The sequence below is a fragment of the Thamnophis elegans genome, chromosome 2 (genome assembly GCF_009769535.1).
Source record: "Thamnophis elegans isolate rThaEle1 chromosome 2, rThaEle1.pri, whole genome shotgun sequence".
Taxonomy (NCBI): domain Eukaryota; kingdom Metazoa; phylum Chordata; class Lepidosauria; order Squamata; family Colubridae; genus Thamnophis; species Thamnophis elegans.
In genome coordinates this window covers 172,770,475-172,788,476 of record NC_045542.1, presented here as the reverse complement: position 1 = coordinate 172,788,476, position 18,002 = coordinate 172,770,475, and the positions used below count along the sequence as shown (strand labels likewise).

Here is an 18,002-nt window from a genome sequence, read left to right as displayed (position 1 = left end):
CCTTCTTCCCCCCCAAATCCTCCTAGACCCCCACTCTCCTTCTTCCCCCCCCAAAGGCCTCCTTGACCCCCACTCTCCTTCTTCCCCCCCAAATCCTCCTACACCCCCACTCTCCTCCCCCCCCAAAGGCCTCCTGGACCACCACTCTCCTTCTCCCCCCCAAAAAAAGGCCTCCTAGACCCCTCTCTCCTTCTCCCCCCAAATCCTCCTAGACCCCCACTCTCCCCCCAAAACAAAGGCCTCCTGGACCACCACTCTCCTCCTTGCCTCCCCCTCCCCACCCCAGGCCCCCAGCCAGGCCGGGCAGAGGGGCTTCTGCAGGAGGGATCCAGGCCCAAAGGGGGCTCCGCATAGTCTTGCAAGCAAGCAGACACGGGCCCTTCCGGCTTCCCCCCTCCTCTTTCTCCCGCAGACCCCTCCAGGGAGGGCGGCCCCCGAGCAGCACCTTCTCCCACCCTCGCCCCGTAGCTGACCATGCAAAAGCCTCGCCGACCCACCTCCGGAGGGATCCGGACCGCAGCTCCGCTTTCCCGCGGTCCCCCCCGCCCCGGCTCCGCTCTTTCGGGGAGGCGCCCCCCGGGATCCTCCCTTGGCCAAGGGGTTAAAGGCAGGAAGCGGGGCGCCCTAGAGAGGCGGAGCCGCCCTTCCCAGCGCCTCCTCTTCCTCCCGCCGCTGCAGCCACATCTGGCCAGCGGCCAAGGGCGCCCCCTGGCGGGCCCTTCTGCGCCCCCCTCCCTCTTCTTTCCCAGGCTGGGCGAGCGGGGGGCGCCGCCTTGCCGATCCGGGGATTCCGCTGCCCTTTCAATGGGCCTTTGGGGAAGCCGCTCCTCCCGCGTCACTTAGGGGAAGGGAGGGGAGGGAGCCGTGGGGATTCAAAGAGCCCCCTCCCCTCCAGCCCCTTCCCCTCCCCGCAGGCGGAGGGAGCGCCTGCTTTCTTCTGCTTTTCTCGCCCCACACACTGTGCGTTTGTCAAAGGTGAAAGAGAAGGGAAGGGGGGGGGGGAGAGATAAAGGATGGAAAGAAAGGAAAGGAAGAGGAAGGAAGAAGAGAATGAAAAAAGGAATGAAAGAAAGAAAAGGAAGGAAGGAAGGAAGAGAGAAAAAGAAAGAGACGGAGGGAGGGTTGAGGAACACGGGGAGGGAAGAAGGAAGGAGGGAGTGGGGGAAGAAAGAAAGATAAAGGAAGGAAAAAAAGAGGAAGGAAGAAGAATGAAAAAAGGAATGAAAGAAGAAAGAGAAAGAAAGAAAGGGAGGGAGAGCAGGTTGAGGAACATGGGGAGAGGGAGGATGAGAGGGGAAGAAAGAAAGATAAATGAAGGAAAGAAAGAAAAAAAGAGGAACGAAGGAAAGAAAGAAAGAGAAAGAAGGAAGGAAGAAAAAGGGAGGGTTGAGGAACGGGGGGAGGGAAGAAAAAGGAGGAAGGGAAGGGAGAGATGGGGAGAAAATAGAAAGATGAAGGAAAGGAAGGAAGGAAGAAAATAGGAACAAAAGAAAGAAGAGAAAGAAAGAGAGGGAGGGAGGGTTGAGGCCTGGAGGCAATAACATAAAATGAACAGACATTGGGCCTGGCTAGTCTAGTGAGAAGAAGGGCCAGGGGAGACATGAGAGCACTCTTCCAATATTTGAGGGGCTCCTACAGAGATTGGGGAGGGTGTCAAACTATTTTCCAAAGCACTGGAAGGCAAGACAAGAAACAATGGATGGAAACTAGCCAAGGAGAGAAGCTACCTAGACTAAGGCAAACTTTCCTTAACCGTGAGAACAATTAACCAGCGGAATAGCTTGTCTCCGGAAGTTGTGGGTTCTCTAATCACTGGAGTCTTCCAGTCCAACCCGCTACCCAAGTAAAAGACTCAATACCAGTGATGGCGAACTTTTTTCGCCTCGGGTGCCAAAAGCATGCGTGTGCGCACTATTGCTAGGGTTCCTGTCCCCACTCTCATAATTTAATCCCCCACCGAGATGTGCCTCCTGCGCATGCACGCATGCCCCCCCCGCTTCCCCATGCATGCGCGCATGGCTTTCTTGGAGCCTGGAGAGGGAGAAAATGCGGAGGCCCTCCATTGGCCAGAAACAGTCCATTTTGCAACTTCCGGTGGGCCCAGTAGGTCTGTTTTTTACCCCCTACCCCGGGCTGCAGAGGCTTTCGAGGAGCCTGGGGAAGGCAAAAATGGTCCGTCCCCCCCGCGGAGGTGCTCCGGAGGCCAGAAACAGCCCCTTTTCTGACTTCCTGTTTGCCCGTTGGGCAAACTAAAGCTTCCAGAGGGCGAAGAACAGCTTAAACTGGAAGTCGGAAAACGGTCCGTCTCTGGCTTCCGGAGGGTGAAAAACGGCCGAAAATCAAGGCCGAAAATCAGCTGGCCAGCACACTCATGCGCACTGGAGCTGACAAGGCAACGGCTCGGCCTGCCCTCAGAAATGACTCCGCGTGCCACCTGTGGCACGCGGGCATAGGTTCGCCATCACGGCTCTATACCATTTCAGACAATTGGCTGTCTAATCGATCCCGATCTTTATTTTCTCGGCCTTCTCTTGCACGGTATGAATGGATGCTTTTGCTAGTATCACTTCTGCCTAGTAGAGGATCCTGTTCCTGGGCAGATGAGGTGGCTTTCACCCAGTGGTGGGTTCCGGATCCCGTTCCAACCGATACGGTTGGAACAAGCCCAGCGGCGTCCAATGGATGTGCACAGTGTGAGCGCACACGTGTGCAAGCGCGCACATGCTTCTTACCGCTTCTGCGAGCTTCCACGATGCTCCAGCTGCTCTGAAGAGCGTCGCCTCAGGCGCTGTACAGGCCATGTGCATGCGTGGAAGCGCTAAAGACTTAAAAGATAGCTAAGGAGCGCGGGTGGGTGGGCAGGCCTGCCCGGGAGCACCGGTATCCAATGATCCAGGCAGGCTCCGGTACGCCCGTACCGGTGCGTACCTCCTGCAACCCTCTACTGTTTTCACCCCTTGGATGACCCAGCTGGGTATATAAAGCATACAGTTTTGGCATATTTTCTCTTTCCATAATTCTATCCCTGCATTTGCTCTCTTGCATTTGCTGCAAGACAGTGCCACCAGGGGGCGCACTCTGCAAAAGCAATCTCACCTCCTGAAGTCAAGTGAGCATGCCCAGAAGAGAGGGGTGGGAGGGAGGAATGAGTATCCTGGCTAGAGTTTTACTTCTCTAGGCAGGGACACTCTCTCTCTTTAACCCTTTAAGTGATGACGTAAAAAGAGGAAACAGTAAATGTGGGTTTTTGTCTTCCAAGGTGAAAAAGAAAAAGGCCCATTTTGTGCATTGAATAAGAATCAGGGAACGGCAGGGACAACACAATGCAACACCACAAAGGGGATGAGACCCCCCCCTTAATGGATTAGACCCCCTGGTGTGTGGAGATACTATGGAGACTCCTGAAGAGTGAAGACCAGGAAACTGACCGGAAATTCCACGCCTGCAGTCCCAGAGTGAAGGGTCTCCTTTGGTGAACCCTTCCCTCATCTTTTGCTTGAGCTCAGGACATAATAAGCTTTTTTTTAAAAAAAAAAACTGTTTTTATTAAACATGTTCAAGTTTAAAAAAGAAGAAAAATATATACAAACAAATACGAAACAGATAAAAGCAGAAACAGCATAACAATATAATATACTTTTACAGCTTCTTGAATCAGCACGTATATTCTGCTTTTGTAGTGTACTATTCCATTATTGCCTTCTAGTCGTTTTTAACAATTCTAATACTAATGTAATAATTATAATAGTATAATGCATATAGTCAAATTTTACATATATACATTTTTTTTCCATAGTATAATCAATAGTTTTCAAAACTTTTATTTCTTGTTTTGGCTTCTATTCTCTAGCCACTTATACAGTCTACTCCAAATTTTATAACAGTCCGATTCTTCTCTTTCTTTCAACTCCATAATCATCCTGTCCATTTCAGCACTTTCGAGTATCTTCCTAATTACCATATCATGGGGGGGGGGGTTTATATGTGTGTAGTTTTTCATTTCCAAATTTGCGCAAAGGCGATCCTAGCAGCGGTTACTATGCATAATGTTATTTATTGATATATCTTATTGCAGTAATGAAACTTGGATGTTTATTTGGTGTGTGACTGGATCAGCCTTCCACATTAATTCAAAAACAGATAATGGAACAGAAATAACCAAGACATGATATCCTATTGAAAAATGATGTTTAAAGACAGATCAGCCAATGGCCTTCAAATGAAGCTCATACAAGTATGGAAGATCTTTTGCAAATCAAACTCAACTCTTGTTGACTTCGTAGGAGCATCCATGCCGTTTTCTTCGTCCCAGAGTGAAACTGTTTTCCTTCCTTCCTTCCTTCCTTCCTTCCTTCCTTCCTTCCTTCCTTCCTTCCTTCCTTCCTTCCTTCCTTCCTTCGTCATGGTTGTCCCAAATGTGCTTTTCCAACAGGCAACTGGACTTTCTGCTTCTTCTCAATCAAAGAATAAGATTAATTTCACAATTTTACCAGAAAGTCAGGTTGCCTCTTGAAAAAGCATCTTTGGCACCTTTATCCCTGTAGACCAGAGTCACCTGTGAAAGGACAGGCAGACGGACGCAGCAGGTTCTAAGCCACCTGTCAGCTTCTGCCTTGCTGTTGCTTCAGCTGCCATGAAACGGGAAGGGGGGGGCTGGTATTTGGGAGGGGTTAATTGATGTGCTGGAGGAATGTTCTAGGATGTGCCAGACGTTGGGATTGCGCATGCGTCTGTGGTTCCCGCCTGCATCAACGGCCTCGACATTCCATCTTTCGGCCTGTCTTTTTGAAGTTATCTCACACCTGACACTTGAAGGACTTATGATTGGACTGGAGCTTTGATCCTAAGGGGGGGGGGGAACGGGCTATTCTATATATCAATTGCTTTCGCGCCATATTAATCAGACTTTGCTTTGCTACTGCTCACTTACCATTTATAATTAGTAAAAGTACTTTTGATTTCCAACCCATGGAGTCTCTTAGTCTTCTTTCCTAATTATGTAATGGAGTGGGGCTTGACAAGAAGCAAAGTCTGATTAATAAAACCCCTTTCCAGGAGATTTACGTCTACCGAGAAGGGAAATAATGTCTTCTCCGAGCAGAGAGGAGGAGGGGGCCGTTGGAGGGGCGGATTCCAGTGAACTAGGACCTCCCGACCTTTCTTTACACGAGCCCAGCCCGCCTGACCGATCCTTGCACGAAGATTTACTGCAACTGCAAATTTCCAGCCAGCCTGAACCTTCCCCCCCACCCCGATGGTCAACTTCGGTGGGACAAAGAGAGACAGAGACAAGCTGGAATGCTGGACTCACCCAAAGACCACCCCGACAAACTTCGCTGGAGCCGGGTGCCGTGAGAAAACCCCAGACGAGTGAGTTCCCTGACTATTGGAGCCAAAGGTACTTTGAGGAAAGAAGGGGGGGCGATGAAGGAGAATGGAGAAGCTACCAGCACCAGGGGCCCATGAGAAAACCCCAGCGGAGTGAATTACCTGATTATTGGGGTCAAACATATTTGGGGGAGAGAAGGGGGGAGGAGGAAAGAGACTGGAGAAATTGGCAACGTTACCCACGCCCGACATCTCCCCCTCCCCCTCGGCCTGCTTCGCCCCCTGCGGCTAGAGGTGTTGCTGATCAAGGAGGCCCTCCCCCCCGAAGACATCGGATGGCTAAAATCCCTCCCTTGCCTGTACGTTATAATGGTGGTTCTGCTAGCCTGCCCTCGTTTCTTATGCAAGTGTTTAACTACATGGAGATTTATGGCCGGGACTTTGAAACTGACACCATGAGAGTCAGGATGATTCTTTTGTCCTTAGATGGTGAGGCGGCGACATGGTCAACTGCTTTGCATATGTCTGGTTCTCCCCTCTTGGGGAATTTCAACCGCTTTATGGAGGCTTTCCGCCAACGTTTTGATGACCCGTTAACTGAGAAGCGGAACAAATTGAAGTTTTTAACCTTTGAACAAGACGATAAACCTGTCGCCCAATACATCCAGGAATTTCAGTGTCTTTCCCAATACATGAGAGGTTGGGGGGAGGACGCCCTTCTGGACAGATTTGCTGAAGGACTGAATGAAGACATTTATCAGCAATGTGTCAATCGTAACCTGCCGAGACGTTTAATCACTTGGTTTGAGCATGCAGCGGACGCTGAACTCGACTTAACCCGTCTTCGTTATGCTAAAGAGGAAAGAAGGAAGCGGAAAGAGAGGGCTGCCAAATCCCTCCCCCCTCCAACCACTCAATCGCTCTTCAAACGACGAGGTGAAGCAAGGGGGCCCCCTTCTGGCTTCTCCAGGCCTGTAACATGCTTTCGCTGTGGCAAATTAGGGCACACCGCCCCCGAATGCCGTGCTAAATTACCCCTCTCTGCGCAACTCCCTCCCAAACGTGAGGAAAAGTCTGGCAGAGGCCCTGAAAAGAAGAAGAAGGAATCCGCTTTCGCTGGGGAATCCAACCCCCCTCCTTTTGCCCAGCCGTTAAAGGGAGACGCGGACGCTACCTCCTCTTCTTCGGAGGACTCCGATGACGACACATCGCCTCACTGGGTGAGTTCAAACAAGGGGCCCCTGCTAATCCCTATTGAATTAAAAGTTCCTCCTGAGGGGGAACCTGCCACCCTCCTGGCCTTACTTGATTCTGGCTGTTCCCGCTCCATGATCAACCCAGCCATGGTGGAAAAATTAGGCCTCAAATTGCGCACTTTGAAAACCCCAATTGTATTTTGCCAAATAGATGGATCCATTGCGGGGGGGGGGCGCCCATTTTTTTACGGAGCCTTTGGAAATGAGGATGGGTACCCATACTGAATTAATCTCTTTTGTGGTCGCACCTGGCATGGACAGGCCACTCATTTTGGGCATCCCATGGCTCCGGAAGTGGAACCCTCACATAAATTGGCGAACAGGCCGCTTACGCGTTCGCTCGAAGGTGCCTCCAGTGGGAGAGGGCTCTCTGGACCAACCTATCACTGACGTTCCTGAAATGGCCGCTAGAGGGCAGGAGAGGATTGCAGGGGAGGAGAAAATTCCGAAGGAATATCTGGATCTTAAGGACGTCTTCAGCGAACAATCTTCGGACATTCTGCCCCCCCCACAGGCCTACTGATTGCTCCATAGACATTTTACCCGGGGTTAAGCTCCCTAAACCCCGGATTTATTCCATGTCGCCCAGGGAAATGGAGGAGATGCGTTCTTTCATTGACAAAAATTTGAAACGTGGTTTCATTGAACCGGCTCAACCCAAAGTGGCTGCCCCTGTACTGTTTCGTGAAAAGAAAGATGGCTCTCTTCGCTTATGCTGTGATTTTAGAAATCTTAACGCTGTATCAACTCAGAACCTCTACCCACTCCCATTGATGAAGGACTTGTTGGCACAGCTAGGGAAGGGCCGCATTTTCACTAAATTGGACTTGCGAGAAGTTTACTATAGAGTACGCATTAAGGAAGGCGACGAATGGAAGACTGCTTTCAACTGCCCTCTTGGTTGCTTCCAGTTCCGGGTTATGCCTTTTGGCCTACAAGGGGCTCCTGCTGTGTTCATGCAACTTATTAATGAAATCTTGCACGATCATCTCTACAAGGGCGTTATCGTATACCTGGACGATATCCTCATTTATACTCGCAGTTACGACCACCACGTCAATCTGGTGCGCACTGTTCTGAAAAAACTCCGTGCCGCTGACCTTTATGCTAAATTGTCTAAGTGTGAGTTTCACCAATCTAAAATTGACTATTTGGGCTACCGCATCTCCCCTGATGGCATTGAAATGGACCCTGAAAAAGTGAAGGCGGTCACTGAATGGGACGCGCCCAAAACTCGTAAGCAATTGCAAAAATTTTTGGGTTTCGCTAATTTCTACCGTCAATTCATTCCCTCTTTTGCTCAGATTGCCCTCCCTATTACTAATTTGCTCAAGACAAAAGGCGATCCGAAACCTAAACCTAATAAGCCTTTAGACTGGAACATGGAATGCCAAGCGGCATTCGAGAAACTTAAACGCCTTTTTGCCGCTGAACCAGTTCTTAAGCATCCTGATCTCGACCGGCCTTTCGTCGTCCAGGCTGATGCCAGTGATGTCGCCGTAGGGGCCATTCTGCTGCAAGCCAACGACCAAGGTAACTTGCAGCCTTGCGCATACACCTCCCGTAAACTCACTGACACGGAGCGGCGTTGGGCGGTTTGGGAGAAGGAGGCTTTCGCCGTCCGTTGGGCCCTCGCTACTTGGCGCCATTTCCTAGAAGGTGCTAAACACCCATTTGAGGTTTGGACTGACCACAAGAACTTGGAAGCGTTACGAACGCCTCGTCGTCTCTCCCCCAAACAGATGCGATGGGCCCAATATTTCAACCGTTTCAATTTCACTCTAAAGTATATCCCAGGCGGAAAGAACTTCATGGCGGATGCGTTGTCCCGATTACCTCAATATAATTGCTCTACACTGAGTATCGTTCAACCGCTCCTGGCAGCTCCGGTACTCACACGTCAGCAGACCCAAGCTCAGAGGGAAGTGCCTCAAGATCTACTTTCTGACCTTAAAAAAGCTCTTCCTCACGACGACTGGTTTCTGAACCATCGGGACGAGTGCACCATGCGGGACGATCTACCGTGGATTGGTGCTAAATTATACATCCCCGCGTCCCTACGTCTGGTCGTCCTTCGTCGCGCTCATGACTCCAGATTGGCGGGTCATTTTGGGTTCGTAAAAACTTTGCACCTCGTGAAGAGACAATTCTGGTGGCCCTCTTTAAAAAAGGACATTGAACTTTATGTGGCCAGTTGCCCAGTTTGCGCTACCGCCAAAAAACCGCCGGGGAAACCGCAGGGACTACTCCAGTCCGTCGCTCGCCCGGTTGCCCCTTGGAAGGAGATTTCTATGGACTTTATTGTTGAGCTTCCCGAAAGCCAGGGGCATACCATCATCTGGGTGGTCACTGATTTGTTTTCCAAGCAAGTTCATTTCGTGCCTTGTCACAAAATTCCTTCCGCCAAGGCATTGGCTAAACTGTTCCTTTCACACATCTACCGTTTGCATGGGGTTCCCGACCGTATTATCTCCGATCGTGGGGTCCAATTTACATCTACTTTTTGGAAGGAATTTCTCAAACGCATTGGGTCCGCCCAGGGCCTTAGCTCCGCCTACCATCCTCAGACTAATGGCGGCTGTGAACGTACAAATTCCGTCCTTGAGCAATATTTACGTTGTTTCATCAATTATCAACAAGACGATTGGGTCGACTTGTTGCCACATGCTGAGGTGGCCTACAACAACTCGGTTCACTCCAGCACGGGGTTCACCCCTTTTCGGGTCGTTTATGGCCAAGATTTTGTTCCTATTCCCGAATTGCCTACTGCCCAACCACAGGTTCCTTCAGTTGCGGACTGGAGTGAGCGTCTCAGTCGCCTTTGGCCTCTGACTCTTTCCACTTTGGACGCTGCACATAAGGCCCATAAGAAGCAAGCCGATAAGAAACGCTCTCAGCCCTATGAATACCGCATTGGGGATTTGGTGTATTTGTCCACGAAATTCTTGCACACTACACAGAAATCAAAGAAATTGGGACCCAAGTATGTTGGCCCTTTCCCTATTGTGAAAGTCATCAATCCTGTTTCTGTTCGTTTGCAATTGCCCAAACATCTCAACCGAATCCACCCGGTGTTCCACGTCAACCTCATCAAGCCTGTTCGGGTCTCCCACTTACACCCCCCAGATGAACCTCCGCCTGCTCCGTTGCTGATTGATGGGGAACGTCATTTTGAAGTTCGTGAAATTCTTGATTCCCGCAGGCACCGTAATCGCATCCAATACCTGGTAGCTTGGAAGCACTTTCCCCCCTCCCACACGGAATGGGTTGATAAATCCCACGTTCGTGCTCCCCGCCTGCTACAGAAATTTTATGCTTCTTATCCCGACAAGCCTTGACTTTTCTCCCCTCCCTCTTCTTTTTGTGTTTTGTCGTTTGTCTGTTTTGTTTCTTTTTTTTTTTCCCCAGGCCTGACAGCCTTTTTTCCGGGGGACGGCCGGATGTCAGCTTCTGCCTTGCTGTTGCTTCAGCTGCCATGAAACGGGAATGGGGGGGCTGGTATTTGGGAGGGGTTAATTGATGTGCTGGAGGAATGTTCTAGGATGTGCCAGACGTTGGGATTGCGCATGCGTCTGTGGTTCCCGCCTGCATCAACGGCCTCGACATTCCATCTTTCGGCCTGTCTTTTTGAAGTTATCTCACACCTGACACTTGAAGGACTTATGATTGGACTGGAGCTTTGATCCTAAGGGGGGGGGAACGGGCTATTCTATATATCAATTGCTTTCGCGCCAAATTAAGCAGACTTTGCTTTGCTACTGCTCGCTTACCATTTATAATTAGTAAAAGTACTTTTGATTTCCAATCATGGAGTCTCTTAGTCTTCTTTCCTAATTATGGAATGGAGTGGTGCCTGACACCACCTCTCCCTCCTCCTCCCTTCTTGGCCCGCCTCTGTCGTCAGGACGACCCAGCTGCCAATCAAACAGAACCGTTGGGCAGGAGGCAAGAAGGCGGGAAGAATCTGCGATGGCTGTTTGTGAGCTCTGCCGGCTCGAGGCTCCTAAGAGAAAGGCTAAAGGAAGCGACCCAAAGTTCAGATTCAAGAAAAGAGTGAAATTTAAATTAATTAATTCAGGAGAGGCAGCCAGGAAAGAGGCAGCAGCTGAGAAAACCGGGGAGGGGGAGGCACTTTTTGGCTTCCCTCAGAACCGGTCTGAGGGGAAAGTTTCCCTCAGAAGCGGTTGAGGGTCGGGAAGAACCCGTCAGAAAAGGCGAAGAAAGCTAAGATTAAACCAAACAAAACTAGAACACAAAAACTGAAAAAAGATTTTTAAAAATTGAGCTCGGTGGGGAAAAGCGTGACCGGAATCATTAAGATGACAGCATTGGAGAAGTCTGCCATAAGCAAATATGGAGCTATCAAATGGAAAGGTATGAGAATATAGTGGAATTGGATTTTAAGGAATTTAGTAGGTAGGGCCTACAGAAAATGGAGAGTTAAACTAGAAAAATGGTTTTATTAAATTCTGAACGAGTTGAAGGCATTTGGTAATTTATAGTTTTATTGGGAAACTTTCCTTTATTAAAATAAACGGCTCCCTTCTGGTACGAAAACCGAACTAAAGACCATGTGAAGTGTTAATACCACTGCCTAGGCAGGGGGTTGGACTAAAAGACCTCCAAGGCCCCTTCCAACTCTGCTATTGTATTATTGTACTTTATAATGCCTTGGTAAGGCCACAATTGGAATACTGCATGATTAGGGGTCTGGAGGCTAAAACATATAAAGAACAGTTGCTGGAAGTGGGCATGTCTAGTTTAATGAAAAGAAGGACTAGGGGTGATCCAATAACAGTGTTCTGATATCTGACGGGGTTGCCACAAAGAAGAGGGAGTCCAGTCAAGCTATTCTCCAAGTTTAAAGGCACCTGAGGGCAGGACAAGAAACAATGGATGGAAGCTAATCAAAGAGAGAAGCAACCTAGAACTAAGGATACATTTCCTGACAGAACAATTAATCAGTGGAACAACTTGCCTCCAAAAGTTGTGAATGCTCCAACACTGGAAATTTTTAAGAGATTAGATAACCATTTGTCTGAAATGGTACAAGGCAGGGGTCCCCAAACTTGGCAACTTTAAGACTTGTGGACTTCAAGTCCCAGAATTCTCCAGCTGGCTGGAGAATTCTGGGAGTTGAAATCCACAAGTCTTAAAATTGCCAAGTTTGAAGTCTTCTGGTATAGAGTTTCCTGCCTAAGCAGAAGGTTGGACTTGAAGACCTCCAAGGACCCTTGCAACTCAGTTATTCTATATTTAGATTCTAACTAAATGACCAAGGTTTGAGTCTATTAAATCCAGGTCACTTATAGTCACTGTATTGGAGAGCCAAAAAAACCATCCATACCATCTTTGATAATGTGACAAAATTAGTGGACCAGAGGAATGCCGTCGATATAGTTTACTTGGACTTCAGTAAGGCATTTGATAAGGTAGACCATAACCTACTACTAGATAAAGTAGAAGGATGTGGGTTAGACAGCATCACCACCAGATGGATTTGTAACTGGCTGACCAACCGCACTCAACATGTAGTCCTCAAAGGAACTGCATCTGCATAGAGGGAAGTATGCAGTGGAGTACCCCAAGCTCTGTTTTGGACCCAGTACTCTTCAACATCTTCATCAATGATTTGGATGAGGGAATAAATGGGGAACTCATCAAATTTGCAGATGACGCCAAGCTGGCAGGAATAGCCAACATTCCAGAAGAACTTGAACATTGGGCGCTATCTAACAAAATGAAATTCAATGGTGAAAAGAGTAAGGTTCTACATTTAGGCAAGAAAAATGAAATGCACAGGTACAGTATAGGTGGTACCTTGCTCAACAGGAGTAACTGAAGGATCTTGGAGTCCTAGTGGACAACCATTTAAATATGAGCCAGCAGTGTGCAGCAGCTGCCAAAAAAGCCAACACAGTTCTAGGCTGCATGAACAGAGGGATAGAATCAAGATCAAGTGAAGTGTTAATACCACTTTATAATGCCTTGGTAAGGCCACACTTGGAATACTGCATTCAGTTTTGGTCACCACGATGTAGAAAAGATGTGGCGATTCTAGAAAGAGTGCAGAGAAGAGCAACAACAAGAATTAGGGGACTGGAGACTAAAACATATGAAGAACAGTTGCAGGAACTTGGTATGTCTAGTTTAATAGAAAGAAGGACTAAGGGAGACACGATAGTAGTCTTCCAATATCTCAGGGGTTGCCACAAAGAAGAGGGAGTCAAACTAGTCTCCAAGGCACCTGAGTGTAGAACAAGAAGCAATGGGTGGAAACTAATCAAGGAGAGAAGCAACTTGGAACTGAAGAGAAATTTCCTGACTGAGAACAATTAATCAGTGGAACAGAAGTTGCCTCCAGAAGTTGTGAATGCCCCAACATTGGAAGTCTTTAAGAAGATGTTGGATAGCCATTTGTCTGAAACTGTATAGGGTTTCCTGCCTAGGCAGGGGGTTGGACTAGAAGACCTCCAAGGTCCCTTCCAACTCTGCTATTGTATTGCTATTATCTGATTCCTTCCCATCTAATTGTTTTTTCCTCTTCTCTGTATGGTAAGAGCACACATTACTGGGTAGGTCTTTGTAGATATGCATCCTAAATCATTTTGCTGTGCTGTCCTATAGATCTTGCAGGACATAGGATATTACAGGTGGGCATTTCCAAATTAAATTCCCATCTATAAAGATTCTTCTGACTCCCTTGCCAACAATTTTGTATAATCTACAATACAAGTCATGTTGGGGTAATGGAGGCTTTACAAACTCAAAAATGTCCTTCTTTGCTCAAAAACAGTAGTTGGGAAATCAGAAGAGATGAGGTGGCACAGTGGTTAAATGCAGCACTGCAGGCTACTTCAGCTGACTGCAGTTCTGCAGTTCGGCTGTTCAAATCTCACCGGCTCAGGGTTGACTCAGCCTTCCATCCTTCCAAGGTGGGTGAAATGAGGACCCGGATTGTTGGGGCAATATGCTGACTCTGTAAACCGCTTAGAGAGGGCTGAGAGCCCTATGAAGCGGTATATAAGTCTAACTACTATTGCTATTGCTATAGATTACTAACATTTACAGACTTCATATCTTATGAAGCGGTATATAAGTGTTCTTGCTATCTTCTAATCATATTTTATTTCTGTAAAAAGTTTTTTTTTTTAACATTACATACACTTTTCATCTTTGGTGAGGGAAGAACAAAATAATCTACAGCTCATGAATTCGGCGAAATGGTCTAGAAAAGTTTTCACATTTGAGACTGAATTCCTTGTGTGTCCAATCACATTTGGCCAATAAAGAATTCTATTCTATTCTATCATCAAAGTAAGAGAGCAAACAAATATGGATAAATTCCCATTAAAATTAAGTAGGTCATTTTCTGTTTGCAAGTTCAAAGAAAAATTGTTTCTTCCCACATTTCATATTTGCTTTGACTGCCTCCTGTGCCATAATAATACACAATTTGTGCTTCAGTGGAATTTTGAGTTAATCCCTGATTTAAATGAACTTTTAGGAGAATTTATAAAATGTATCACACATATTAACAGTAATACAGATAAAGAGAAAAACACCATACTAAAAATAATAACAAGCACAGTTCACTTTACTGAAGAAACACATTCACACACATTAAATCTGGAAGGATTTTCTTGTTTACAAAGCTAAAAAAGAGTTTTGGTGACTTAGATGTAGTGTTTAGGGATACTGCAATTTAGAAAATCATCTAAAATTGGAATTGAATCTAATTATATGGGCAACATTCAAATATAAATGTTGAAACCAAATATCTACTTGCCTGAAACACTCAGGGCAAGTTAATATATTCTGAGTTGATTTACCAATCAAATGCTAATTACATGCCACCAAATCTATGTTGAATCTTGAGTTGACCACATGGATTTTCTTCGGAAGATCTCTCTTCAACTTGGCCTTTTAACCAGATCGAAGGTGCATTCACTGTTGTAACCATCTTGCTGCTGGTTGTTTTCTTTCTTTCTTTCTTTCTTTCTCTTTCTTTCTTTCTCTTTCTTTTCCAATTAAAGACTGGGTCATCAAACAGCAACTCTACTTCAATGGGTAAATCTTGATCAACAGATCAAATAGGACTTTCCAACTAAAATAGCATCATCTCCTGTCTTTTTTCCAAGAAATATGTCCTTGCCTTGACATTTAGTAAAATTTATTTCCCATTGGAAAAATGGGGAAAAGGGCTGTGCCAGTTGACCCTTCCCCTTTTTCAACTTACCATAGCTAACATCTGTAAATATTTAGAAGGCAGCTATAATCCTTTCATGAATATATTTAGTTAAAAGATGTTTTCCAGTTGGCATTCAAAATAATGAAACCTATTTTGTTTATCTAGACTAAAACATTTTATTTGGCACATCCCGAGGTTGAACTAACTCTATCCAACCAAACAGGATAGAATCTTTCACGCTGGAAGTTACTTAAATTTCTAAAATCAAAGCAAAGTCTTAAGAGATGCAGCAAAACTGGGCCTTCTCGAAGAATGCTGTCTCTGTGTCCTTTTCCATTTCCATACGCTTCTTCAGCAGCACAGATAGGTGATATAAATTAATCCAAGTTAATGTGGGCAGGAGGCAGAGAATCTCCCTGAAATTGTCCATGGCAATTCCATCACGAATCAAGCAGTATGCATATATATATTTTCTTTCAAAAAAGTATTTTGTTTGGATTAAAAAAAGAAAGTGAGGCAGGAAGCAGAAGCCTCCCTCCCTTCTTTGTGGCAGCTGGGGGAATGGCTGAAATGGCCATGATTATGCAGACCCAGTCATCTGTGATTACAAACTACTAACATACATTTGAGACCTACAGACAGCAATATGTTTAGGTTACCCATTTGCATTTTTGAGATCCCTGAGGCTTCTCTGGACATACATCATCCTTCTTGTTTTCTAAATGTTAGTCTCCTAAAACTGCTGGAGTCACCAACCTCTAAATTTAAAAATACTGGAGGGCTGTAGGTATTGTGAGAGGATGAAAAAAGTTTTAAAAATCCTTATTTTTGTGACATTAACAACATTCTTTCCACTTCTTTATCTACAGTCTCCTACTAAGCACAGAAAGATGGCAAAATTATTTCACCGCTGCAATAAAATACTTGTTTAAAAAGAAACCACCATAAAGAGGAAAACATTTAAATTATACATCTGCAATTCCAGGAAACGCCGTAAAAAAGATTTACATCACTACAGAACTAACAAGACTACAATAAACCTGAAACAAGTCTTAAGTAACTTTTGAGGACTTTCAGAGACAAGTTGGCTGAATGAGAGGTCCACTTAAGAGATCAGAAAAAACTGTGTTGACATTTTATGAACTGGTGTCAGATTAAGACCGGCTCATGAGTAAGCCTCTCCCGAAGAGGTTTCAACCCTAGTAGATAATAAAACCTTTCCCATCTGGAAGAAAATCTCAAGATTGTTGGATGGTGAAAGTTGCAGGAACAAGAATATAATTCAGATTTTTCTCCTTCTACCCAAAGGATGTCATTTGAACAAGTCTGCCAATTACCAGCCACAGGTTTGGTTTCATCCTAAGAGATTTTGGATGGGATCCTGTTTAAGCTTTTCTGTTATCTTGAGCAGGCTCCAGAAGATCTTTGAAAATGAACATAAGGAAGTTATTATACTTCATCAAAGCACATTAAATGCAATGGGGAGGAGAAAAGGCAACAGTAGAAGCCACATAGATATCACAGACATCATTTGCATGATAATGCCAATGGGTGTGGCATTTCTTGCTCCACCCATAAATATCTGTGGAAAGATGAATCCTTTCAAATTCTTATTCATGTCTGAGTTGATATTTCATATCACACATCTGTCACACAGAACCTTCTAGAAGCCTTTCTGGGTGAGATAACAGAATGTAATTACTCTCTGCAGTTCTGTTATGGGTGGCTTCCAGTTGACTGTCTCATTCTCCACTGCATTGTTTAAGATACAAATATTATCGATATCAACCAATCATCAGGGTTAAAAATGATTGAAGCTGTAATTATTTTTCAGTTATAACCTCAGTTTCCTTCCAGATGTTGCCAGGAGAAGAGAGGATTACAATGATTCTCTGTTCTTCCATTATGTCTCTTGGTTCAGCCCCAGATACCAAAAGAGACAATATTTATCACCGGTTTCCGGACCAAATAAAGGAGATTAAACAATTGTCAGGATACAAATAGGAGCTCTCAAAGGGAGCTGAAGCTTCTCTAACCACATCTCCATTTTGGCTGGATGCCGTGTGGGTGGTGGTTTCATGCTGAGTAAGTTGCTCACTATACTTAAAGTCCTTGCCACACACTAAGCATTGGAATGGGTTCTCATCAGCATGGGTTCTTTGATGTGAAGTCAATTGGTGCCTAAGGGCAAAGCGCTTCCTACACTCCAGACATTCATAGGGTTTCTCTCCTGTATGGATTCTCTGGTGCTTATAAAAGTTCCCACTCATCCGGAAACTCTTCCCGCATTCCATGCAGGTGTAAGGTTTTTCTCCTGTGTGGATCGTCTGATGTTTATAAAGGTTGCTTCTCTTGCTGAAGTTCTTCCCGCACTCCAAGCATTGATATGGCTTCTCCCCTGTATGGATCCGCTTATGGGCCGTGAGGTTACTGCTCTTGCTGAAGCTCTTCCCACACTCGAGGCATTTATAGGGTTTCTCCCCTGTATGAGTTCTCTGGTGGGTATTTAGACTTCCGCTATTGCTGAAGCGCCTTCCACACTCTGTGCATTTGTACGGTTTCTCTCCGGTGTGGATACTTCGGTGTTGGGCAAGATGCTGGCTGCGGCTGAAGCACTTCCCACAGTCGGCACATTGAAAGGGTTTCTCCCCTGTGTGGACGCTTCTGTGTTGAATGAGATGCTGGCTGCGGCTGAAGCACTTCCCGCAGTCCATGCATTCGTAAGGTTTTTCCCCAGTATGAGTTCTTTGATGGACTGTCAGGCTGAAGTTCTGCGTGAAACTCTTTCCACACTCCAAGCACTTATACGACTTTTTCCCCGCATGAGTCCTCTGGTGAGAAAGCAGGTGGCTGCTCATACTAAAGCTCTTTCCACATTCAAAGCATTTGTAGGGTTTCTCCCCTGTGCATGGACTTGAAAGCAAATTATGATTGAGGTATTTCAGAGAGGGCTCCATGCACTTCCTGTTTTTCTGGCCACCGCCTGCTGGAGAGAGAGAAAAAAATAGAAATTTAAAGCAAACATGGAGACGATCATTAGAGAATCTTCTTAGCTGCATCTATATTTCTGCATTTTCATGCTTCTTGCAGCTTTTCTAGGTTTGTTATTTTACAGTGCTCGTATCCTACACACATATAGCTTTCGGGCAGCGGACAAGAATAAAAAATGCATAATATGGAGAATAGCCAGGGATTAGAATCAGAGTAGAGATGGAAACAACTTTGGA

At 46.1% G+C, this 18,002-nt stretch overlaps 1 protein-coding gene across 2 annotated transcripts in view; it reads right to left on the bottom strand.

Moving 5' to 3' along the window:
* The window catches only part of LOC116503359 (zinc finger protein 345-like), a 74,386-nt gene that overhangs the window by 12,265 nt on the left and 44,119 nt on the right, over positions 1 to 18,002 (bottom strand). The window contains exon 1 of one of the 2 annotated variants that reach the window (XM_032209727.1): positions 498 to 965. Coding sequence is in view for 1 of the 2 variants with exons in the window: in XM_032209728.1 (XP_032065619.1) it covers positions 16,725 to 17,688 (964 nt within the window). In the remaining variant the exon portion in view is untranslated. Of the gene's footprint in view, positions 1 to 497; positions 17,689 to 18,002 lie in introns of those variants that run through there. The other variant, XM_032209728.1, reaches the window with a different exon arrangement.